The 27,667-nt window shown below is 38.1% G+C and overlaps 1 protein-coding gene across 1 annotated transcript in view; it reads right to left on the bottom strand.

The window, feature by feature from the left end:
- Nucleotides 1-27,667, bottom strand: part of BTBD7 (BTB domain containing 7) — a 44,450-nt gene that overhangs the window by 14,743 nt on the left and 2,040 nt on the right. Inside the window, 4 exon segments of the mRNA XM_075151191.1 lie at nucleotides 2,198-2,273; nucleotides 3,647-3,855; nucleotides 15,491-16,570; nucleotides 21,884-22,069. Coding sequence (XP_075007292.1) covers nucleotides 2,198-2,273; nucleotides 3,647-3,855; nucleotides 15,491-16,570; nucleotides 21,884-21,965 — 1,447 coding nt within the window. The 5' untranslated portion in view covers nucleotides 21,966-22,069.

The raw sequence follows: 27,667 nt of genomic DNA, 5'->3' as shown, positions 1-27,667 counted from the left end.
ATGGGGCTTATAGAAAGTTATAGAAAAGGAAAGAAAAGTCTAATTTAAAAGTCCACAGTGCTTATCAGCATTGTTCCACAAAACTATTTCATGCCTTAAAATCTGATACAAAGTATCAGCAGAGTCAGGTTCACTTTATACAAGTGTGGGTCATTTGCACAGCTGTCAGTTTCAAAGCATAAGCCAGGGAGAAAACACAGAAGCAGTATTTGCGGTAAACGTTTGTAAAGCTCTCCCTCGAGCTATGCTGTGAAAACATTCGTGCCTCACTGCTAGCAGTTTCCCCAAAAGCGCTCTCCTGCAGCTCCTCTCCCTTTCCCCAGCAGTTTTCAGAAACTTATTTTTTACAAATTAAGGCCTGAGGAGACCACTAGGATAAATTATTCTAGCCTCATGCAAGCCACCCTAGTAACAGCTGTGTCAAGACCATTTAAAATGCTCACATGGTCACAGGACACCTATTTATGCCAAGCGCAGGTATCTTCCTAGAGACTGCAAGATGACAACGTATGACTCTCTCAGGTCATTCTCCCTCCCTCAGTTAACTACCTTCACCTGTATTTTAGATATTGTGCCCAACCTGACTTTGACCAACTTCACTCTTTGAGGAACTTGTCAAACATACCCACCCTCCATTCAGTACAGGCAGCTCAAGTTTTGGCCACAGCCCATTACAATTTCTAATGCTTTCTGGTATTTGACTGGCACCGCCACATATTCAGAGCTGCAAAATCAGGAGCGTCACTGAGGAATTTAGACTAAATTACTAGACTAAATTTGGCCCTAATCTGACAGAACTTGGTGTAGCTCCTATTTCTGCTTTTGTTTATCATGTTACTTGATGATCCCAGGAAAGACAAATGAGCCATTTACTTAATGAACACCACAGAAGCTGCACAATTACTCGAAACGAGCAGCTTCTCCCCCAGTCCAGGTCTGTTACTGTTTAACTGGTTCCATTACTTTCCAATGTGCTTATGACAAACACTTAGAAAATCTTGTTTTGAAGACAGAAGGTTAATACTTACTGAGGTCACTAAAAGCACATATTGTAACTGACTTTTTGTTGCATTTCATACAACATGTCCATGACAAAGTAGTTGTATCACAAGCAGTAACAGTGGATTTCAAAAATATGGCCAGCCTCCAAAGACAGTAGCCACAATAGCACTGCTCTGTTTTACACAGGCAGGTTTCTTTCCTTTCTGTTCCTCTCGTTGTACTATCTGATTGACAGTCCATGGTGGGGATGAACTACAAGCTATTTGCATTTGTTATTTGGGAAATGTATATTTAACCTACTTCCCACATCCAACACATGTGAGACTGCCCTTGAAGTTACCATTGTAGCAATAATATGCATCTGAGCTAATAAAAATACATTTACATCTACTTTAGGAAAAACACTGATGCCAGTTGATGGTTTATTTCTCACTACCACAGATTTCTGTGGGAGAAAAGTACTCAAACTGAGGTAAAAGGTTGACACAGTAAACTAAGAATAAGACTACTGTGAGAAGCCTGCATGAGCACAGAAAAGCAAAAGATACTGCAGGGGCTTTTTACTTGATGAATTAATTACAAGAAAAATAATTCTGAGACAACAGGAAATCAACCAGACTTAAAAATCAGACAATTGTAGAGGTTGAAAGGACCTCTAGAAGTTTGGTCTGGCCACAACCACCACCCTCTCCCCACACCTCCCCAGGCAGGGTAGAGCAGGTTGCCCATGACTACGTCCAGTTGAGTTTTGAACACCTCCAAGGATGGAGGCCCTATAACTACTTGGGCAACCTGTTCCAGTGTCTGACCATCTTCACAGTTTCTTGTATTTAAAGAGAATTTCCTGTATTTCAGTTAATGCCTGATTGCCTCTCATCCTGTCCTGGGTGCCAAGAGAAGAGCGTGGCTCTATTTGCTTTGCTTTCTGCCATTAGATATTTACAGACATTGTTAAGATCCCCCCCTAAGCCTTTTTTTCTTGAAGCTAAACAATCCCAGCTCCCTCAGAATGCCTGCGTTCTCATTTTTTAGAGAACAAAAGCTTTTAAAAAAAAGGAAGTGCATTTGTTTAGTTTTGACCATGCTACGAACAAAGTAGATTAAATTTCCTTAAGTTACAGATTATCCACAAAAAAGAACTTCCATACATTTTGGGTTATTTGATTTAGTACTGTGTGGTTTAAAGAATCCTTACCTCGATCTGCTATTCTCTTCATCAACTGGTGTTCTCCCCATTTAATTAGATATTTAAGAATATCTTGTTCACTTGCCTGGTAGAAAGAGAAACTCAGCAATCTGTATATGCTTAGTTTAATGTCACACACACGCACAAAAAAAAGTCACATACACAGGTCTTTTACAACTATAAAGAAATACAACTTTACCAAGAGTGAAGTAAGTATTTGTATGTATGATCTGCTATTCCTCCAAATATTTTAAGGTAGTACTACTAGTATATCACCATCATGACTTCTTAGATTCATGTCACTTATTGAATCCCTAAGAGGAAAAAAAGTTTTTCTACAGAAGGAAAAATTTTGCGTAGCATGAAAACCTACAGGTATTAAATTTGAATGATTAAAGTTAATTAAAAGGGGCAGTTCTAACACTGAGTGTTTGGATCTTCTGTTTAACATTACAAATTCAGCATCTGCACAGCCTGGAAAGCCACGAAAATAATCAAACCAACTAAATTATAATCTAGGTGAAGAGAAAGATTTTCAGCAATACTATAAACAAAACAACTTTGCTTTGTTCATACCTATATACATGTGCTGACCACTCAACATTTTTAGAGGAAAAAAAAAATCATGTACTGAAAAATTTATCTACCTAATTTCTTAACAGCTAGGGTAGGAAATTTAGTCATAATACACACTCTCATGGAAGATCAACAGTATCTGTTACTGTAATTCCTGAAATGTTTAAAGTAAACAAAACTTTTTTTAAGCAACACTAATTTCTAACACTTTAAAAAAAAAAGGTAGGATTGGAATGGATACAATTAGAAAAAAAAATCCAGTCATCTTTAAGCTATAAAAGGCCAGTCATCATTCTAAAGATGCAGAGAAAGAGAAGAGAAATGGCAGCAAAAATCCACAAGCTTTTTATTAGTCAGTATGGTTTCCTCTCCCTAAAACCACACAATCACTGAAGAAAAGTCACAAAAAAAGAAATTCTACAGTACTTGTCAGAAAAGGTATTTTTATGTCTCCCCTAAAAAATAAGTTAAGCCTTCTGAACGATTACTAGTTTACTAGCTCCCACTGCCCCCAACTAGGTTGTACGTTGTTACAGCAAAATAACTACCACCACATAATTTTTATAAAACACTTAAACATGCAAGGCAAATGTTAGGTTCAGAAATGCTTTGTTTAAAATAATTTGCAGCCGTTTCTAAACTGTTATTAGGCTTCTAAGCAATAGCATATACCACCAGTTTGGGTTGTGTTACAAGCCAAGAACAAAATTGTTTTCTTAATCACTACTTCAATTTCATTTTTTACATATTATAAAGGAATGCTTTAGTGTGCATACAAACTCTTGCCTACAATTTAGAATTAGCTACTCCCAAGTGCTTCTAGTAATGGTATAACATATTCTGCTTCAAGCAGGACCAGCTGTATTCTGCATTGCAGGTTACCTGTAAATAGTCAGACTGAATAGCTGTGAGCAGGTGGTCCTTGCTGAGTTCATAGAAGACATCTGAAGTCATGACCTGGGTAAACTCCTCACAGAGGAAATGTAGCGCTTGACGATGTACCCACTTGGAACCATACGGCTGAGAGCTCCACTTCAGAATGGCAATTAAGGTGTCTAGTGAGATGCTCTCAGCAATAATATCTTCACAGCCTAGGAAACAAAAGCAAAAATCAATGATGTTGTTACAGAGGCACTTCGATCCTGAAGGAATAATACATATGGCTAAATCTGTAATATAAAGGGTTATATGACTCCCAGTGAGAGTAAAAACAGAAGTGCCCTACAGACCAAGGTTGCAAACGGGGTTAAATTCTGACTAAAAGTATAATAATTTTAATTGTGGTTTAGGATTCTAACTATACAGTCATTTACCTTTTAAAGGCACATGAAATATCGTGTCTGCTGACATGCCTGGATGAACAACTGGAAAGCTAGTTCAGCCCTACTGAAACCTCCTTTGGTTTAACAAAGTTGCAGATTTGAATTTGAGTCACTATTGTTTAAAGTAGATTCAAAGAAGCCTACAAACCGTAACAGAGGTGGGATTTTCATCAGTATCACTTTGCGTGTGGGCCCTCCCGAGACAGACCACGCAAGAGGAGCAGAAACAAAAGCTGTGACATATTGTTGGTACTCAGCTACTCAGCACAGGATGAGGGCAGCAAAGCATCATTTTCTGACTCACAGAGAAGGCAGGAAGCAGCGGGTGGTTGCTCCAGGCCACCACCCAGGCCTCCCTATCAAGCAAGGCACAGAGGGTGCCAGGACAGCGAGCACCTCCTCTGACAGGGAATCAAAAAGTGAAGCATCCAAGAGGCAGGTATTCTGACTCGTGGCAAGTCTGCTACAGTTTCTTCTTACCCACTACTGCATTAGGATTTACTCTTTCACAGAGTAAATGTCTTCTGAAGAAGAGACGGGATATTTAAGTCTCCTGAAGGGAGTTGGAGCAGATTTGGAAGAAATAAGGAAAGACATACCGCAAGGGCTGAAAACATGGGTACTTGGAGTTACTGACTTAAGACAGATGGTACCACAATGTTGATAACTTGAAGTCTCCAAGAGCACTTTGCTGATTTATTTGTACATCTGGTTTACATACACAGAGAATACTATTTCTATTTGTACTATAAAGATAGCAATTTAAAGAAAAAAAAATCCTATTCTAGAATTATACATTCCAGTTTCAACCCAGTACAGCCACAAAATTACAGCTGTGCTTATGCCCATGAGAGATCCCCAGACAGTTCAGAGCAGCACGCTTACATTGCCATTATTTTACTTTTTATACATCATCATTTTTCTCTCAGTTTGAAGGATATTTAAAAACTAAAAACTTTGACAGTTGTTTAGAGAACTGTATCCCATTACTGAGCTCTTGGACTAAGCTGAGTATGGTAATCTTAAGGTTTGTCAAGACAAAGATCAAAGAGGCTCTCTTGATGCTACACATTTTTGAACTGGTTGGATACATGTAGGACACACTAGCAGCAATTAAAACAATTAAAAGAAAATCTTACTTTTCTACGTAGGCCAGCATACAGAATGTAAGCGTTGACTCTATTTCCGTTGCAACTAATAATGTGAAGGGTAAGTTATTAAGGAGTAAGTAGTGACAAGTGAACATGCTACTTCAAGTAGAAAGGTATCTGTCAAAGGAACTACTACTTAGGAGCAAAGTCACTGATAAGGGAAACTTAAACAGTAAGGTAAAGAAGAAGGTGCTAGGAAGCAACAGTTTAAGCACGTTACAAATTTATCTGTCCTATTAAACACAAATATTAATACTACAAAAAAGCCAGCATGTTAATTAGGAGAACAATATTCCACCATTAAAGTTTTCTAAAATTAAATATAAAAAAAATACAGTCAATGCTGAATGGATACGTAGTTTTGGAAACAATTTTTATTTATTTTCTAAATGAATTTATGAGAATAATGCCTGTCCCCCCAACAGTAATAAATTTTACACCATTTCATACTTAAAACAAACTTTCCTCAACAAGCACTTGGATGATTTGTTTTCCACATGCCTGATTCACCTGAGAAAAGGAAGACCATATATAAATGCAGCCACTGACAGAAGGTCTAGCAAAAGCATACACATTTCTGAACGATGCATTAAAGGCAGCATTACACTATTCAACCCAAGTTAGACTCTCTATTTGCTTTTGACAAAGGAGTAAGTGTTGAGTCATGTTTCAATGCACCTGCTTTGTCCTTTACCATTACTGAAGTAATACGGCGCTTCTCAGAGCTACCTATTACCATCAGGTTACATATTATTATTACTACTACGAGTAAAAACAGATGCCTTACTATAGATATTGACCTCTAACCTGCATGGTGAGGACTAGCCTAAAGTGAGCAGTGAACATGCAGCAAAGACTGCTTGGAGGTACTTGGAACATCAGCCCGATCATCGCTGGTACAGATGAGGGCAGAGGACGAGAACTGCTCCAAAACACACTCCTTGGGTTTTGGTACAGGTTAGAGAAACTACCCCCTCTAGATGGGGGAATTCCCCAGGAGCCTGAAGGACAAACCTCACTCTGAAGTCTTAAAAAATTCTGGTCGAGAATCTGAAAAAGAGTGTTTAAAAAAACAAAACAAAAACCTACCTTAAAAAAAGCTCAAAATACTTCAGCATATGTCAGAAATATGAATGAATGAAGTCTGAAGCTTTCCACTTCAGGATTTTATTTACAATTTTACTTACATTTTTACTTACATAGTTAATGGCTGACATTGTATTTAACTTTGACATGCGAGTCCCTCTTATCTTCCCTTTTGGGGCTCAAAAAAGGAAAATGTTAAGTTAGCAGCAAACCTGGCATGGCGAATGAAAGCTAACCACGACTAGTTGCGGTACGCTTAAAAGAGGAGTTTGCTTCCCTGAATAAGAAACACACAGTTGTCTGAAACAATTCTTTAGAGTCATCTGTTGTGTTGCACTAAGTCTTGCCCTGCTAAATCCTAACACAACTTTTTGCATGCAATTATTCTGTTTGCATGCAAGCTGACTTCAGCAGATGATTACATCCCCCTGAAGTCTACAGATTACACGTAAGGACTGCTCCATTTCAAAGGCAGTATGTAAACCCACTCGCTGAAATCAGTCACGAGGAAACTCAAACTGTAAAGGCAAAGAGACTTATCTCAAAGTGAATGCCATTCATAGTATTTCATCTGAGATTTATTTTTGAAACAATAAGGATACCTGCCCACTGCAAAGACAGAAAACTACATTTCTGTGAGAAATGTGGTTCCAAAGATCTGAGCAATATTGATTTATAGAATGAGAACATCAGCTCAGTCTCAATTCTTCTGTCAAGTCCAATTATTGTACAACTACCAATAATATGACATCATCAGGTGAAAAGCTCATTCAGGATGCCTAGCAAATGAAACAGTCTTTTCCCAAGTAATTTTAGCAATGTGTCAGAACTGCGGGATTATTAAAAGTATTTCTTCTGAAGTAAGCATGAGGTAATAAGTGTTTTCTGAACATCTAAATAAATTGGGGCAACCCAATTCTTGCCATGGAAGGAATCCAATTTCTTGTCATCTTTGGCAGAAGGTTTTTTTGCTTTAACAATCAGCCACTTGGCAAAAAAAGCAGTCATCTACTAGCCACAATATTGTTCTTCATAGTGGAATAGAGCATTATTCTCCTATGAATACTATTTTGTAATATTCAAGCAGAAATAGCCTTTCCAAGATCTGTTTGCAGTGTCTCAAAGTGCTCTACCACAAGCTTCTGTGACCATTAGTATCTTTCAGAGATACAACTTGGAGTCTAAAGAAAAATGACTATCACATTTTGGACAAATGAGGCTATTCCATGCACTCTTTTTGCTGGATACCAATAGGTCCTGCCTGCAAACAAATCCTTTCTGATTCCCCAATTCTCTCTCAAATGCAGTTCCATAGCCCTTCCAAACAGAAATAGCTTGAGCCCATGTTTGGCAGGCTAGCTAGTAGCTTGGAATCTTATCAAGACAGTCAACAGACCTACTAAATACAATTAAGAGCCTTCAACAGTCAGCAAAAGTGGAATTAAGCAAAGTTTTTACTACAAAATCATTAGCTTGATTTAACTCATTCTGTGGTGGAGACCTTTCCCCTAAACTTATGCAAACCAGTGGAGCCAAATAAAAAAAAAGTAATAGGAATTCATCTTGACACTGAACTGGAGTCTAGAAGCTATTCAATGTTTTCTTAAGTTTGCTGCATTAGGAGAGACCATGCTGGCAATCAAGAACTTTTTGAATTTGCTGGCATGTAGAGAACAGTTCAGAAGCATGACCTGTAGCTCGTCTGGACTGCACCATGTTTGGAAGTTCCAGAGATGCTCGTCTCACCCGTCCATGAGCACCCTTGCTGTTCTAACCAAGCTTCTGACGGGAAGAGAAAGGAAAAAAGGAGGACAACATTTGTTCAGCCTCTTTCCACATCTTACAGACCCAAAGATGCAAACGTGTCGTATACTTGCTAAGGATTCCATAGAAGGCAGCCCACTCTCACAGGCTGTGGGAGCAGTGATGAAAGCCAAGCCCCTTGTATAGTGGTATTAAACCAGATTGTCATCTTCTTACACTCCACACCTCCTGCTCTTCTGTCATACTGGTGCTTGGGTGGCTACTCAATGAACTAGTCAACTAATTTCTGTCAATCCTGCTTCCAGCAACATTAGATCACTAATAGCACAAACCCTACTGCCAGCATCGAGAACAGAAACAAGGAGACTAATGCAGGAGGCAGGGCAGCAGTGCCACTTTTGACAGCCAAACAATCTGTGTCAGATTCAAGTGACCTCATACAACTTGAGACATGGCAATAGGAATTTAGGTTCTCCACAGCAGCACACAAACATCAGTTACAAAACCAGTAAGAGCAAGTCAGAACACTTACATAGTACAAACAGGAAAATATACCTTTTTAACTGGTTATCACATAAGCAGCAACTGCAACAACCTTACTTTCCTATAACTGTATTGTGAACAAGGGATCTTTTCCAGCATCCATCTTCTGGATGCAGGCTTACTTTCCCAGTTTATTAATATTTATTGCCTCCTGGCAGCACCATACTCTCTGTCTGAAAGGAATGCTACAGGTTTCTAGCTTCTTGAAGTTTTAGTGCTTTTCTTTTCTATCTCTTCCCCAAATTGTTTTAAAAAAAAAAAATCTTTAAAGGGAGATTAAGTTAACTATTAACTGATGCCAAGCCTGTAACTTGCAGGTGTATTATTTTCCACATTTTAGAACTCTGAAGCACACAAGTTTTGGTTACGTGAAGGTGCAAAACTATGTGAATGTTTTGCAGAAAAGAAAACAAGACCTAAGTAGCACTGGAGATCAAGAAGGACCCAATGGACATTAGGGGTCAACCACTGCTGAAGTCTATTGCTAAGTTCAGTACCTCTTTTGAGCTATTTTTAATCCCTCTGCTGATTTTTCTAAGTACAAAAATTAAAACATTCATGTGCTCCCATCCTTGAAAGATTGAATTCAAAGTACATCTATTATGGCACTGTTAAAGTATATAGTATTAGTTTTTGCTTTATTCAAATACAAAGGTGATGACCTTACAGCACTTCAGATTAACTGTTAAAGCAAAAAATCAAATATGATCTGAAGGTTACGTCAGGCAGCGTTTTGTGTTATGCTAACCATCCTTCCACTGTGAAAACTCAGTAAGTTATGTCAAATCCAATAAGGCATATTATCCAGCCATTTGAAATATTAAATTAGGGAGCAGACGAAAACAATGCAACTTGTGTTATTTAAAAGTATTTTCATTTATGATATGGCAGTTATAAAGCTGTTAAACATTCTAAGATATTAACAGCTGGATTTTTGAAGTTTTAAGTTTAGCCAGAAATGTAAGGTAATTGTACATGTTTAAAGCATTCAATATTTGTGACAAAAGCTCTTTCATGTTTTCTCTCCCAAACAATGAAAATTAATTTATTCTTCTGCTCCTGCCACATACAAAATGTTTAGGAAGCCTGAAATCTGCATCTACATTTTTGGCTTCTTGCAGCCATCAGTTGATAATGGCCCTTGACTGGGCTTCAGCATTCCTTAACAAGCACATTCAGCAGCAGCAGCAGGCAGCATAGCTGATCCAGCTTAAACAGAAAACAATCGTGGGTCAGAAACAAAAAGCTGCCAACTCAACCATAACAAACCAAAGGGAAGAACTTAACGTGGGAACAATGAAGGGTGAGGGAGGAAGAATCGATGTTTAGAGGGACCACCGCCAGCCATCACTGTTCAGTATCTAAGCCATATACTTCCTAGAACACAGGTGGCTGAAAGAAAAACCTGAAAACAGTAACCAGATCTATTTCTCTGCAAACTATGCCACTGCAAACAAATTTTATGTGCCCAGTTGCACAACTCGGTCAAATTCTTCATCCTTGCACATAACCCTGGAATGTAACTGCTCTAAGAAAGATCCTTTCCACTTCCTGCCTTCTCCAGTCTTCCTTTTCACAATGTAAAACCGAAGCAATAATTTCAGGCTTGAGTACAAGTGAATCATTCTAAGGAGATAATAGATCAGATTTATGTTAATGTTTACTTAATCATACCCAATTTGTTTTAAAGTTATAAGCGCCAGACTAGTTCCTCCGAGCATTCCTACTGCACTTGATGTATAACTGACACACTTGCTCTAATCTTCCCACAATACATTTGTGTGTATTTAATACTGCTACGGCAGGCTTCCCAGCATTTCAGTATTTCAGTCCCACTGAGATCAAGGGTACTTTTGATGTCATGCGCTATCTGCCTCTAGATCAAAGGCTGCACAAAGCCACTGAATATGGCTTTAAAATAAAGTTTCTTACTTCTTATTCTTGTCAAGGGTAAAGTCAACCTAAAAATAAAAGGAAAGCAAAGAGTCTGAAATTAAGTTATTTTTTGTCAATTTTACTTTAGAAGACTTTTTGGAATCAGCAGGCAGAAAAGATTCCCAGGCAGAACTATTTCATAGGGTCCCTGTATCCAAAAACCTGTAACAGAAAAACATGCTGTACCACCACCTCAGTGAGACTATTCATGACAGTAAGCAACAAGGCCAAGATGCAGAAGAGGATTCATATATTTAATATAGCTGTCTAATAAAATTAAGATACCTGAAGTCAAACTTCCCTGTAACAGCAGTGGATGTGGCAGCACAGTAAGACTGGAAGGGGGGATTATTTTAACAACGCATGATGAACAGGACTAGGGAACTGATCTGGTTTTAATAACTGTGCTACAGAAGAGGAAGGGATAGGTGATTTTAAACCTGATCTTTGTGAGTCAATGTGTTAAAACAATCGCACCAGTACATTTGAGAGAGCAGCAAGGTAGCATAAAGACAAAAAAGCAGGAGCAGAAAGCAGAAATAAGCAGGCAGAGCACAGAAACGTTCCACTAAGGGATGTGCTTGAACCTCCTGGAACAGGCTCTAATCCTCACAGCCTCTGTGAAAGCAGTGAAGAGCTTCACTTTTTGGTAGTTAACAAATACCGCAGCACCCCTAATAGCAGTCTCTGTCCTATTAAGTATAAATGGGTTTCAGTATGATAAGCTCTATAGATGAGATATGCTTGCTGAGTAGTTCATTTATTCAAATTAGTTCATTCAAAGATCCAATTCAGTTTCTCTTGGAAGATAAGTTACAATCATCAGCTGAAACAAATCAAGCTGAAGGCAGAGTAACTTATAAATGAAGTAGTCTTGGTTTACTTGGACAGTAAAGATTCATAGCATGTACCCATACCATCACTGACTTCATCATAGGGAAATGATCTATTAAAATGCAACTGTCAGAAAAAGGAGTATCACTGTGTTAGGAACGGGAAGATTTCCATGGAAAGAGTCAAAGCTGAATCATCTGCTGAAATTGAAGAAAAATTACAACATCTGGATACTCAGAAAGGTCCCTGAAGACAAATCAAACTAAAATCTGTTGAAAATAAAAAAACAGTTGATCAGAAGCTTTAAAATACATCAACTTCACTTGACACTCAGTTACAAACACCCAGCCAAAACTGGGTAAAAGTGAGCAAAATGAGTTGGAAAGAGTATCCAGACTTACATATAATGAGTACAAAATATTTTCCAGGAAACCAGGGAGACAAACTTTAGCAAGTTTGCAATTAGCTAGCATGAGTGAACTGAATCAAAAAACTTGAGCCAGGGGGTGTGGAAATCTAGAGAAGAAACTGAAGACATTAGCTACTGCGAAAGCCAACTGATGGGATTGGTCAGAACTTGGGCAAAACTGGACACCTGCAGCACAACAGCGTAGAAAAGCACTGTCAGAGGACCAAGCTAAGATGTTTCACAAGAACTGCCTGCTCAGTGGTCTCCAACACATACGCAATGCTGTCTCTTCTAGCATTGCTCTGCATAACATCTAGAGAGAAGTCAGATCTTTGAGTGACAGCTTCCAGCGCAGAAGTATGCCAGCCATGAAATCAGGGAATGGGAGGGAAGCTACTGAAACGAAGACCTCTCATCTACCTCATGTTAAGTATTACAGTAAGGGAGGACAAGGTGCTATGGTTACGTGCCAAAACAAGAACAGTGGTCACTACTAACGCGCATACTTTGTTAAGTGATCTGTTAGTTAAGTGCGGGCATATAGTTTTCCCTGATCAAATAAACTTCCTTTTAATTTTGATTATAAGGTTATACCAGAACAATTCTTCAGTGTCTGCACAGTACCAATGACCTAAACATGAACTCAACAAATTAAGTATGAAACTATTAGATACTGACTTCACTGGCATATACAGGTTTTCTACAGAATGCTTACTTCTTTCTCCTGTAGCTAGGGAACGCAGCACCAATTTGTAAAATCCTAATTATTTCAAGTTAACATCTAGAATTTCAGTATCTGAAGGGCTGCCAAATTTACTTTTGCTAGTATCGATAATATAATAAACTTCAATCCTTGCCTGATTTTACTGCACTTCTCTCCTATGTATAACAACCTCCCCACCCCACAGCTCACCACTTGTGTGGTCAGACACAGATTTACCAGGGAAAGAAGAGACCTCTGAAGGCCACTGCATCCCTCTACCTCCTCCCAATGATCACCCCCAAAATGCTACAGCTCTGATTCATCCAGAGAGCCACCAAGACCAAGCTCACACTGCTGCACTTGCTGGTTCCAGCCACCCGAGCGTGCTGCTGAGGTGCTGCAAGCCTAGTGCAGCTCCTGCTGTCGCCTTTCTTTTTCCTCCCCTAGAGGTAGAGTTGGCGGAAAACCTCCAGGGAAAAGTTAAGATCTTGTTACCATTGACTCATAGAATATATATTCCAGAGCAGCACTGTCTGTAGTGCATTACCAAAAAGAGCGGCAGTTTAGGACACGCTGATCCAAGCACACCCAACTTAAAGCAAGCAGAAATAACGAAACTCAGCATCAAATAAAACATCAGTTCTGTTTTTCAGCATTTACTAACACCTAAAAAATAAAAGCCATTTTCCTATCTGTAAGTCTGCCTAAGTTTCTCTTTGAAGTCCTCTATCTATCATTGCTTATCTGCTTTGATATAACTTAGACTGCTTCATCAGAGCACCTCCAGATCACAGTTGGTCCAGTCTAGGTTTGCAATCTGAGGGAAAAAACTACACCCTGTTCATTTATGAAACAGTGCATAATTATTCAGTGTCTCACTGAGGGCTTCATTCACAATTTAATTCCCTCATTAGTATTCCCTGAGCACACTAAATCCTTTTAGCCCTGGTGTATGTGCATGCACCAAAACTGAGAAACTGTACACTTACATTACCTTTTTAATTTCAACTCATTTTCCTTTTTTGCTTTCAGCTGATCTACTGATTTGTCTGGTTCTCAAGTACTATTAACTTGCAAATATTGTATAGGAATGAATTTAACACTGTAGTTCAACTACAGTAAAACTTTTAGCCACTTTTGCATTCCATTCAATGTTAAGTTTCTAGGTGTACTTACAGGGGAACAACAACAAAAGTTAGAAATACACAGACAGACCGGAGAGGGTCCAAAGGAGTGCCATGAAGATGATCAAAGGGCTAGAGAACCTGCCATATGAGGAAAGACTGAAGGAGTTAGGTCTTTTCTCTCTGGAGAAGAGAAGGCTCAGGGGGACCTCATCACAGTATTCCAGTATCTAAAGGGCAGCTACAAAGAGGACAGAGGCTTTCTCTTCACAACAAGCCACGTGGAGAGAACAAGGGGCAACAGCTACAAGTTACACCAGGAGACATCGATAAAAGACGTTTTTTTACAGTGAGAACAATCATTCACTGGAACAACCTCCCCAGGGACACAGTATAGTCCCCATCACTGGAGGTTTTCAAGATGTGATTGGACAGAGTGCTAGATAATCTCTTCTAGGCTCCTGTTCCCACAAAAGGTTGAATCAGATGATCTTTCCAGGCCCCTTCCAACCTGGGCTGCTCTACGATTTCATGATTCTGAGCCTAAGAACAGCTCATTTGCATTCCTGTAGCAGCATATATCAGAAAACCCATCTCCTTTGTTCTCTGCCATTCTGTTTATTGCAGTAGGAACTATTATTTCAAATTTCAGCGTAATCTGAAAATTAGTTTCCTAATACAAACCTCTACAGAAGATACAATTGTTCTGATTAGTCTCCCACATCTTTATCATTCACAGTTTGATATAGCTATTAGGAGAACCCATTATAAGTATGATCGCTTCCTGCAGTGCTTATACCTGCTTTTTCCTGGCCACTCCTTAAGAAGTTTCCTATTTTACTGGTCTACTTGATAGTTTAAAGATTTTAATCTTGTCAAATTTCATTTGATAGCTAGAAGTTACAGATGCTCAGATCTACTGTAAAAACTTATTTTCTTAAAAAAATTAAACTAGCTTAAACAAATCACGTTGCTGATAGCTCAGTGAATTCCATTCTCCATTTCTCAGCTGAAAAGTAAAATTCTCATCCCCCACCAGCAAGGCCTGAAGCAACTGCCATATCCCATTATGTATAATATAGCCACTAAATAGTTCAAGCACCAACAGATGAAACAGCAAGCAAAGCTCCTGCCACCACAAGAGGTATTATTAGTTCACTGGTCAGTGCTCTGACACCTCGCCAGCGATTGCAATAACTCTGGCCAGCCTCCATATGCAGGAAGTATGTCATCAAGATCTGAGTGATTTTCAAGAATAATGGACAAAAGTGAAACTTTCTAAACTTTAAGTCTGCAAATACTGACTGCCCCTGCCTATCAAGAAGTAGATACTAAAGACCTAGGACTAGTGCAATTAAGCCGTTTAAATTTACCTTCCAACAGCAAGATTGCAGGCTTACTGTACCCCCTTTGACATAAGCTACCGAAATAATCATTCAAGTTTACAGCCTTGTTAACATATCGGGACACTTCATAACAAGTCTAAATATTTCCTCCTCTCAACAAGGATCTCTTGTATCCTCCCCCTGTACCTGTAGTTTACACCCAAAAAATGAATTCTAGATGAAAGTAGATAAAGATCAGAAATATCAAGACCAGTTATACGTATTTGACATAAATAGCATGCTTCAATAATGACGTGCAATACAGTTAAAAGCTCTTACAAGGTATTTCTTCTGTTCCTAGAAAACACAGATGCATTATCTACAACTTACAAATGGCAAATAAATTCCTTTTCTTAAAGGAATTGTCAGCCACTGATAGCAAGACTCAACAGGCATACTTACACTGCAAAACAGCTAAAAAATTTTTCTAATAAGGTCACATATTCTACAGCAAGGACAGTATTACATACCTTGTGCAAGCATGTTAAACTCCAAGAACAGTGCTATGTGATAAAGCTCCATAGCTTCTTCAGCCCTAGTCATGTTTAGTTTTCCTGCTACGAGAGCCTGAACTTCACTTAAACTGCCCACTGAAGGGCTGGAGTGCAAAACGGAGAGGTCCACCACATCTGTATACATACAGTTCAAAATGACCTTAGCATATTTTTTTGGTATGATAGATTCATCTAATATAATTCTAGTTGGAGTTCGTAGAGTTCGGTCTGTGATTTCTTCACCAGTTCGTATCCTCCTCTGCAGCAAGTGACGAAAAAACGGAGATCGTGACGAAATAATAGCTTTGTGAGCTCTGAGCTCTTCATCTAGACAGTTCTGACTTCCACCAAAAGTTTCAACTAAGTCAGAGTTGGATGAAAAGCTAAGAACCACATCATAATAGCACATGTAATCAAACAGTGCACGCATGTCAACATCTAATGAATTTGGTGTTCCAAATTCTTCACTAAGCTGCACAAGGATATCAACGTTTTGGAATCTTGAATCCTCCATTCCAAACTCGCCCGTATAAAGGTAGTGTAACAAAGCAGAAAACATAGGCATATCTATGCCAGCTGTGTTAATATCCATTATTATTTCTGCCCCATACTCCGGTGAGGAAGAAAGCAGTGTCTTAAAAAATGGACATCTTGCTGCCAATATCGCACGATGCACAGGAAAACAAGTTTCTTGAAATATTAAGTCTACATCAGTACAATATTTGTACTGATAAAGTTCAGCCATGTCTTTTTGTAGCGTCCTGGCTTCTGGTCTTGCCAAATTAGCTTGTAGATAAAGTTCCTTTAAGGCTGACGTCCCTTCATATTCTTCCACTAATGCATTAACATCTCTGACATCCCAGCCTGAGAGGAGTTCACGCATCTGCTTGGCATGATCAGCAGATCGGCTAGATTTCCGACGCTTAATGAACTTCTTTTTGAGGGTGGCAAGGCCAGAGGTTTTCTTTTTCTTGTCTTGAGGTTTCTCATGGCCATGGTCAAGGCTATACAGCTTTGATTCACAGCCATAGCCTTGATGAGAGTAGGATGATGTCCCTGAAGGCAAAGAGGAAAATTGAACACATTTATTCTTTAAATTTAAAAGGAAGGTCCATAACACCTAAACAGTCCATCCATAACACCTAAACAGTCCATCCATAACACCTAAACAGTCCATCCATAACACCTAAACAGTCCATCCATGTCTCTGCAAGTTACACAGTTTTTCCTTCTTTTCAGATCAGATAATTTAACAAATTGGAAACCTGACTGAAGCCTTTTCTGGCCATTAAGAACAAAAATAATTTTTTTGCATCTACAAAGTTTATACTTTTTTTTTTTTAAATGTACTCAATTTTAAGAACCAAGCAGTGCCAGTTGATGTAGCTCTGTAGCACATAGCACAGTTATCTAAGCAGGAAAAGAACACTGTGGTCATAACATTACAAGTGTCATTATATTAACTATAGGAAGTGAAAGATACAGCCTTTTTAAAAATTTGTATGATGTCAATGAAATAGTAGCACCTCCCCCTTCCCATTCAAAGTGTGTTTTCAAATTCTGTTCTTCTAGCATTAAGCATCATTTCAACAAGACAAGCATACCTGGCATCAGGTAATTATCATAGTCGCAAAAAAAAGGAAAAATGAGAATACGGTACCAAATGATTCAGGGAAACTGAGGACAATGAATTAATTTTCAATGCAAATTTAACAAGAAAGTAAAAATCCTGTCACATGATAATCAAGTAATGCCAAAAGCCAAACACATAAAATGGGCTCCTTTCCACAGAACCATAGATGCTAATTTGTACATTCACCCCATTTAAAAGAATATGGAGAATGTAAGTTTTACTGTATTATTAAAGATGTCCTTTGAACAGAGCATTATACAATTAAAGTATATCTATAATTATTTTTCCCCTCAAAAATCATTTATAGGGAAGTTGTGTTATGAACCAAACACGTCATAAAATGAAAGACTGATTCCCCCCAACATTATCTGTGTTACATACTTGACCTGTTCTTCTAAATGAACCTTTGCTGATCGTCAGTTTGAACCTAGCTGCATATACATTAACACTGATAGCAATTTAGTAAGAAAAAGAGGAATTAGAATCTGCATTTCTAGAAGTAATGGAAAACTAAAGTAATGTTTTAGTAAAAAAGTAGTTAAAAACTATAGTTTAAACAGAAGCATGACTCTCATGGGTTATTTTCTAATTTAACTTTATTTACAGAATTTTCACTCTAAGCCAGATGGTGAAAAACCTCAGACATGACAGGAAAAGGAAAAAAAAAAGTACACAAACTCAATTACTTCTTCCAGACAAAAGAAGAAACCAGAAGAAGACATTTGCAGGTGGTATAAAGGTTAATAACAATCGCAGGTTCGTCTGAAATAGTATTTGTCCATTTTCTGCTGGGAATAGTTAACATGTCCATTAGTACACTTGTATAGCTTCACTACTTGTTGCCTTTTTTGGATCTTTAAGTTCAAAGCACACCCAACCACCAGAGTTTTTGGGGCCTTTTGTAACTTGTTCTATCACTGCTCTCTCACAGTTCCATTTGTTTCAGGTAGATTTGATGCGATGCTATTTTGCTATGCTATTTTGATAGTGATGTTATGGGCCAGTCTATCAAAACACAGTGCTTTTAGTTACCATGTTATTTCAGATAAGTATTTCTTGAACTTTGAAAGACACAGGAGCAGTGTTGTGAGAGTGCAGCAACTGTTACAATCTAAGATTTCTGTAAATTGTTTTATATCTAAGCCTCAATAATTCTAAGTAACCTTATACACTAGCTTTTATGCCAAGCGAATTAAAACTCCCCCAAATCATGCAATGCAATGGTTTTATGATTCATCTATTAGTGAAAATTTTGGGAAGGAACTTTACTTTCTTTGAGGAAAGACCTCTAACCGTTTTATCCATGCTATGTTAAATTTCACTTGATCAGGCAATATGTTATTAATCACATTGAAATTTCAAGACATTAAAAAAATATCAATTTAAATGAAGACAACAGAAGTAACTCAAGACAACTTCAACGAAGAGGCTGTGCTGCAAAATCCACCATAAGAAGTCCTTCCACATGCTATACTAGGTATTACAATAGAAAAGTAGGGATTCAGTCTCCTGCTGATAGAGAGAAGCCTAGAATTTCTGCTCCATTTAAAGAGTATCTATTACATTTCACAATAGAAGTATAACTACACTTTGGTCACTCCATAAATGATAGATTCTGCCCCAAGAGAACATGCCAGCTCATTTCTATTTGAATTATTTTGGATTCTAATGGCAAACTTGAGTATGCAGAATATTCTCTTACATTCTGATAAAGAAAAACTAGCATATCAGAAGTCTCAATTTCTTTCTTCCCTGAAGGCTGTCGTGAAGTATTACTGCCCAAGAATCACCACAAGATACTAAAACACCATTCAAACCTTTGTGTATTCTGAGCTACTTACAAGATTTAACATCAGAAGTACTGCAAACAGCGCTATTGTTACAAATGGATAAAACACTGCTATAAAAGTGCCACCACACAACTGTTTTTTGCCAGAGGCAGAAGTAGAGATGCACCAGCATAGCCTCTCTGGGTTCACAACAGCTGGTGGCCTCATATCCCTCCAAGAAAGAATTTTGAGGAGCCCCTTTTTGACCTGCCTGATTCCTTTATAAGGCAGCAGCATTAGAAGTAGGAAACAGAAATTTACTCCCCACTTCTACACTAAAAGGAATAAATCTATTAAATGTTGTTAAAAAGTAATAGCTACTTCATGCCCCTAGACAATATCTAGCTTTGAACAGATAAAATATTTACAAGAAGCAGATGACTGCCGAAAGAAACTATTTGGGCACTTGACAATGAATAATGGGATCTGTCTAGTCCTCTGCATGCCTACACATTTTAAAATCTAACTAGAGTTCTATTTAAAAATAAACATCTTGATCACATGTACCACCCTAGAAAATAGTGTGAAATCCTCCTCCTGAATGCCATAGACAAAACGGTAAGGAGATGACTGGCTAAGCCTTTGCTAAAACAAAAGTGTTTTTTACAGTAAGAGCACTGCATTATTTTTACTGATTTATCTCCTCTTCATAAACTGTAAGCAAATTCAGCATTAAATCAACTAACAGTGGGAGCTCATCCTATGAAACTACTGTGCTTTGCCAGATCAGTTCTCAGCTCTTAATATTCATCCTACATTTACAATGTAACATGGTGGCAGTGCTTTAATGGTAAAGCAGCACATCTAAAACAAACCCATAAGCCTGAATCCAGTTTCGAGGAATAAGGCAACTAATACATATTATGCAGCTATTATAACTCTAGTCGCCGTGTTTCCAGTTCTACTTTGGGGCAGTAAATAGATCTAATGCCTTCTACATTAAAAAAAAAAAAAAATCTGTAAAAGTTGATTTAACATTAAAATATCATTATTCTGACAAGTGATGAAAACCTCAGCTATTGATTTTAGGATACATTTATTTTCCACTGAGAAAGCTGCACAAACCAATCATCCAAACAAGAGTCAAGATGAGAAAAAGCCAAACTTCACAAAGTGGGAAGAAGAGATGTACGCCTGTGTGGTAGATAGCACACTTACTCTACTACCACACTCATATAAGTGCCACCATAATATCAGAAGATTTCAGCAAGAATTTTAACCAGAACACTCATTTGCCTTGCCTAAGATGAGACAGCCATATGCTTTTAGACCTTCTTCAAAAAAGTCTCAACCACAATTTTCAATAGGTAATGGAGATCAGTAAATTTATCATAACATACTACATAATGGGTTTCTATTTTGAATTTAATAATGAAGAGCATCAACAAAATCTTCCACATACCAAGTGGAAAGTTTCTGGGAAATACAATGAAGCCTTTGGAACTCTCCCCTCTTCAAACCTACTCAAAAGGTGTTTCAGCACACGGATCTGCACGTTTTCAGGTCTGTAAGGGTTTCTCTTCATTCCATATACAGGCAGATAAAAAACACCAAGATGTGTAATAAAAACATTTTGGCTGTGATTCTAGAAAGTACATATATCAACTGGGGCACACCTTTTACTACTGTTAGTTATGATACACTGAAAATACATAAAGCCTTAAGGGGGACTTTACACGCATTGATATCTAAGATGTTAGTACTAAAAGTTCTTCCTTGACATGCTACAACAGCACACGCAGAATTTTTAGCCCAGAGCACAGGTCTTTACATGTAACAGTTCGTGGGCTGTCCTCTACTCAGATCTCCAAAAGTTAGGAGTGTCACAAAAGCTGAGACAAAAGAGAAAAATTACAAAGCAAGTCAATTTTTCCTCTGCTAAGGATATCACTGTGCTTTCAGTGGTGATTAAGAAAAGACGTAACACTGAATATCAATAACTACTTATTCAGTGTTGCAAGCCAAGGTATAAAGGAGAAAAGTCTAACACCGAATATCAATAACTACTTATTCAGTGTGGCAAGCCAAGGCATAAAGGAGAAAAGTGTTTATAAAGTATTTATATTATTTAGTGTTAAGATCATTCTTCAGGCTGTCAGAGTTAGGGTTTTTTTAAGCAAGATCTATCCTCTCAAAAACTGCCTTCTTTTAGATTCATCACATAACTATTTATTATTTATAGTATGACAGTTCTCAGATCTACACTGAGATCTTTTTGCACTAGACTGAAAAGCACATAAAGGTAATACCTGCCCCAGTTATGACTGGGATAAGAAAATAATTTCTTAAGAGCATTTCAACTCACATTTCCAAGTAAGCAAGGTCCTTGCTTGTAAATAATACTGTTAGGATAGTAAGTACCCCCATTCCCCATTTACAGGAACAGGAAAGGACAGGAGAAAAAGTTGTCTTCAAGATTGCTTGTTACTTTAACAGGCTTGTTATCAGAGATACATCCCTTCTAGCAATAAGGAAGTAATTCACTCAGACACAATGCCAATACTACAATGAATACTGATGATCGATAGTTTTATATGCTCTAACACAGTTTCACAGAAAATCTGAGGAAGAGGAGTAAAAAATGGTAGATAGTATTAACAGACAGCAACTGCTCTTGAGCTGGGAAAACTAGCATCCATGGTTTAATTATCAAAAAAACTCCACTTTTTTATTTAAATAACCTGGCATCTGTTTACTAGCAAATGGCAGATCAACTCATTGCATACATAGGCCAAATAGATACTTGAACAGTACCAAGTTTCATGCACGATTGAGCTCGAATGGATTCAAACTGGTGACCTAGAAAATAAGAGCTCTGCATAACATTACTGCAAGCAAATCAAATCCAGTGCATACACAATCCAGCAAGTCATTTATGTAAGTGACAAGATAACTGAAGAGAGTTACCTATGAATGTCTGTTGTGCCTGTGAATTTCCCCCTACCCTTGGGGAACACGAGTGAGGGTAGTTAGATGCATTAGCACCCATCTTCTTCAGTCACGCAGGCATTCCGCCTGCTGGCTCTTCAATGTATAATCCCATAATCCTTTATAAATCTTCAATCCCAGGTCCAGCATTCTGTTCCTCCATTTCTGTAGAACAAAAACACAATAAGTTACTTTTTTTTTTTTCAGTAGGTATTATGTGATTTAGATAAAATAAACTCAGCCTCCAGCACATAGTATTTTCATAAATTAAAGCCTCAAACATTTCAAAGATAGCTTTTTATTTGAAGGATTAAATCAAGATCAAAAATACATTTTTTTTTTCTAAAATAATTTGTAATTTTCCAAAACATTCACAAATCAGTATGATAAACTGCAACAAGGAACAGGATGGCTATCAAACTTTTAGCTAAGAAATCTTCAAGTAGGAGTTGGCCTAGACTGGATATGCTCCTTTAACTGTACCAAGAAAGACTTTTTATACATGCTGATATGTTTACACATTGTTATAAAAATCCCAAATTGAATTATACTGACTGAGAAAGCAGAATAAGCCAATCCCATTGGAGGTTATGCCATCATCCCTGCTTTCAGCTGCATTTTGATTTTATACCACTTACATAGTTCTCATTCAGTCCTACTTCTCAAGTTTAGACTAGTACCTAGAAGTAGGTTTGTAATAGTAAAAATGAGGCATTTAAGCATTTATCTACTGTTTTATTAGGCATTTGAAAACATTTTAGGAAGTCAATTCTGAGGAAATTTGAACAAGGATTCCTTGCTAAACATACAACAAGCACATTATAATTTATTCCTATATTAGCAGCGTTAAAATATTAATACTGCAAAATCATAGAATCATAGAATAGTTTAGGTTGGAAAAGACCTTTAAGATCATCAAGTCCAACCGTTAACCTAACAGTGCCAAGTCCACCACTAAACCATGTCCCTAAGTGCCACATCTACACGTCTTTTAAATACCTCCAGGGACAGTGACTCAACCACTTCCCTGGGCAGCCTGTTCCAAGGCCTGACAACCCTTTCAGTGAAGACATTTTTCCTAATATCCAACCTAAACGTCCCCTGGTGCAACTTGAGGCCATTTCCTCTTGTCCTGTCGCTTGTTACCTGGGAGAAGAGACCAACACCCACCTCGCTACAACCTCCTTCCAGGTAGTTGTAGAGCGCGATGAGGTCTCCCCTCAGCCTCCTCTTTTCCAGACTAAACAACCCCAGTTCCCTCAGCCGCTCCTCATCAGACTTGTGCTCCAGGCCCTTCACCAGCTTTGTTGCCCTTCTCTGGACACGCTCCAGCACCTCAATGTCCTTCTTGTAGTGAGGGGCCCAAAACTGAACACAGGATTCGAGGTGCGGCCTCACCAGTGCCGAGTACAGGGGCACGATCACCTCCCTACTTCTGCTGGCCATGCTATTTCTGATAGAAAATGACAGTAAGCAGCTCTTCATTGTGGTAACTTTCAACGGAATATGTGTGCCCCCATCCAAAACACAAATGCAGTGTTAGAAAGAGTGATACAAAGGTGAAGTCTATACCAAGAATTTTTTAGACTCCATTCAATATTGTGAACATGTAGCTAAATTCTACTGCATTGTCACAGGTGTACCTATATTTGCTATATGCTCCCAAATTTATCTCCTTTCTCAGTACACCTCTAGCATGTTAAATCGGACAAGTGCATGCCATGCGAAAGCATGTGTTTCAAGAAAGCTGCAGCACTGTTCCAGTCTCTTCTCCCTGCTTTAATAATCTGTTTATTTCTGGCATGAGGAGTTCAGAAGTGGGAGTTACTGTGACACTGGGGAGGTGAGATATGATTCTAAGTGGAGAGGCACACCTGGCCTCTTAGTCACAATGCAGTATGCAGAGCAGATCCTGGGGAGCAGAAAATGAGAGACAGGCCAGGAAGGAGAAGGTGGCAAATTGCTGTAGGCACAGGGGTGGGGGGAACAAACGCCACAGGATTCGAGGGCTGGCTACACGAGGACGAAGAGTAGAGAAGGGTTTAGAAACCTGGCTTAGAGACGTAGGTATGTGAAAAGGTGAAACATAGGCATGGGACTGAAGGATTATGGAAGCATGAGAGGGTACATAATTTCCAACTATTTGACGCTTTAGAAAAGGTTCCTAAAACCCAGGCCTTTTGGCATTTGTGGTCTATGATATCAGATGTTTTCAAAAAAGGAACCACAATGCCTCAGAAGATGGAAGGAATGTGATCAAGGAATATATGCAACTTTTCAATACCATTAGCATTCAGTGCTCAAATTTGCAAAACAAAAGGATTTAAATTAACTGAAAAATGTAAACACTATAAAAAGTTCCTAAAATAGCCGATATATAAAATAATTTTATTCAGAGGCTTACCACAAGAACAAGCCGGAGTGAGTATCATACAGAATGAATTCACTCACTCATATTTAAAATATGTAATTTAAGAAATATAGGACAGTAAAAACAGTGTCATATTAAAGCTGTGTACATAAATATATTCATTTAAATAAACTATATATGTAAATTTATATAAGTAAAACCAAACATGCCAGGTTTCAATGAAGGAGGAATTCAGTGCAGAGTAGGCGCTGTGGCCAGCCATTTACAGATGCCAGAACTTCCTGTGCCTCCTTTCAAATTTAACCATGCACTGCTTGGCCATGTGTATGCTGGCTGACTTCTTGAGAGTATTTTGCATCCTGAATTCAAACATGTTGTAGTTCATAACAAAGCGTATTGTGTCCCATGGCTCAAAACTGATCATAGCTTTAGTCCCACTACTGTCCTTAACCTCATGTATCAACTGAAAGTACAATTTTTTTATTACATCACTAAATCGTACAAGATGATATTGTATAACCCATGTTGTATTTCTCAAACTATTTAAGCTGACAGCAGTCATGAACTCTATCCTGGAGGAAGCCCTGCCTTCCTCTCTTCGTTCTCATATCCACTTTCTCTACTTTGTTTGTTCTGGCCCAAATATTCATGAACCAGATAAATTGACCCATGTTAAAACCAACCTAGACAAAAAGTTTAAACAGTATCAGTTACCCAGTTGGTTTGTTATGGCATTACATGAATACTTGTGCCAGCCCAGGTGGAAAAAGAAAGAGGACCATGGAAACAAGCTGCTTGAGCCAGGATTGCATCTTTTGACAGCAAGGTATACTTGAACCACTCATGGATTTAGGTGCTTTTTTTCTGTTTGGTTTATTTTGCTAGTGTCCACTTCAGCCTCTACTCTCAACCTAGCCTACCTGCACAGAAGTCAGTCTTGCATGTAACCTGCTGAGTCTAGTACAAATGTAAATACATCTCAGTTACTGCATAAAATGCCAAATCAAGAATACTGTTTCCCATGGTGAAAGACAGCTGTAGAAGGAGATTAATGTAAAAATGAAGAAACAACCCCAAACGACAATTAGATCCTTAGCCGCAAAAGGCAAAAAAAGATTTCATCTTTCCTTGCAGAAGTTATCCTGCGTAACAAAACCTTCCCTATTTCGGCTTAGCTGAAGAATTTTTTAATCTAATTTTAGCCTCAGAATACAGTCATGGAAATTTTTTGTTTGCTTCAAAAACTACTATCAGGTGAACTTTTTCTTGCCTTTCTGTTAAGAGTTTATATGTATCCATGTAAGCATTATCAAAAGGAAACTAAATTCAATATCTGCTGACCTACTGAAACGGGATTTCTTGTTGAGAGCAGTGACGCACACACAGATGTGCATTATGTATGTATACATGTACACAGAAAAAAAGTTAAACTATGTCAAAGCTTGTTTAAAAAAAGCCTGCACTGCAGAAATAGCATATGAAGTGTGTTATATGAAACCAGGAAGCTTCAGAAACCAAAATTACCATCCCAAATGCTACAAAAAGCGCAGAAGTGACTTTCAGATTATACTGATACTCAGAGCAGAATAAAGTTTAAAATAAACACAAATCCAGTTAAAAGTTTCAGTACCTGAAATAAGTTTCTCAGTCTTCTCATTACTTGTCACATTGAACCTAAACTCTTAAGAACCTAAGACGACTTGCATCTGAGGTGTCTGGGCTGAAAGCCAGGACTTCCTGGATTGGGAATTTTGATTTAACAAAAAGTCTGTGTACAGAATGGACTTTGGGTAACAATGACACTTTGTTTATAGTCATCACTCAATACAAAGGTTTCATAAATTTTTCTGTAGTCCACTGGGATCCAATTAATAGAAAGGGCAAAGTGGGGAGCGTTACAACATGTTTTGCAACCAAAAACATTTGACTTTTTCCCCTTTAAAATTTTAAGAACTTTTTGTATTTCTTCTGGAGTAGTTGCCATAGGATTATGAAATAGCATAATACTAAGACTGAAGTAGGAAATCATATCAAGTACACGCACATACTTGTACTAATATGATTTTTCAGGTTTTACATCGTACTTAACACGTTCTAAATTTACTATGAGTAAATGACAACACAAGTACCACAAGCATACCGTATTCATAGTTGCTTAGATTTTTATCTAGACCAAAAATGCTATGCTATTTTGCCCCAACAGTTCCTTTCAAGTAGCAAGAAAGTGGAACTGTACTGCAAGATGAGATGACAACATCCAGCAGTAAATTGGTACATTAAAAAAAAAAAAAAAAAAATCAACTTTTAAAAGTGATAACTCCGGTAAGGAAATACCTCAACTAAATTATAGTAAGGACAAACCTATTTTCATAGAGATTAGATAGATAAATAACTAAAAGAGAAAGAACTTGTGAGGATAGACCCCTGCCATTGTCCCTAAGGTACATCCCAGCAACTTGCCTTAACAACCTGAATCTGCCTCCAGCCCAGACACAGGCAGAGCAGTGGTCTCGTGACCAATACAGAGCCCCGAGCCATCACAAAGGAATTCAGGAACAATCCCATGCTCAGCAGAAGGGTTCTACAGCTCCCATCCGCTGGGGAGTCTCCAATCGGCACTCAGAGGTACTGGCATACTCACAGATTTTGATGAGGCTAGAAGTCTCTAATCTCAAAAGCATACATGCTAAAGGACTGAATGCATATGGGACAGCGTATCTTGAAGAAATTGTGTAATCGGTTAAGTAATTCTCTGTTCAAAGGAAACATCTGAAATTTTGAAGGACCAGCTGATTATATAGCCTGACACACATGCAAATCCACACAAAGCCCATTTTGACTCTTTTTTTAAATCCAGTCAAGCAATCAACCTTTATCATCATTCAAAATTATCTGGATGATACAATAGTAAAATGTAGCTGATACAGCTGAAAGGTTGTGGTTTGGATGAGTACTGTACAAAAATGAGGAACAGATAACGTTCTTCATGAATTCGGTTTATGAATCTGTGTTATTTCATGATTTACTGCATTGGAAAGAAAATCCAATAAGCAAAATACCAGAATGTAAGCTACATCAGCAGTTACAGGCACAAAAGGGCAAGAAAAAGCAGATATAACTAGATTACGAAAGTGATTGCACTGCTTAGTACTTTGCTGAGAATCATGTGTTCCAGCTATCACAAAGAACCCTTTCTTAAAGTTAGGCATGAATTTTAAAGCACTTTCTTTTTCATTAAGTAGTACACTTCTCCATTAAGAAGGTCTTTTAAAATGGAGGCAGCAAAACCCCCACAGTAGTCCTGGCTTTTTATTTCTAGATTTGTTGAGAAACATAGGACTGAGTTGGGGAGGGGGGCGGGGATAGGAAGCGGGAAGTCTATTCTGATTGAT

The sequence above is a fragment of the Calonectris borealis genome, chromosome 5 (genome assembly GCF_964195595.1).
Source record: "Calonectris borealis chromosome 5, bCalBor7.hap1.2, whole genome shotgun sequence".
Classification (NCBI taxonomy): Eukaryota; Metazoa; Chordata; class Aves; order Procellariiformes; family Procellariidae; genus Calonectris; species Calonectris borealis.
This window is presented reverse-complemented; position numbering and strand designations above follow the sequence as displayed.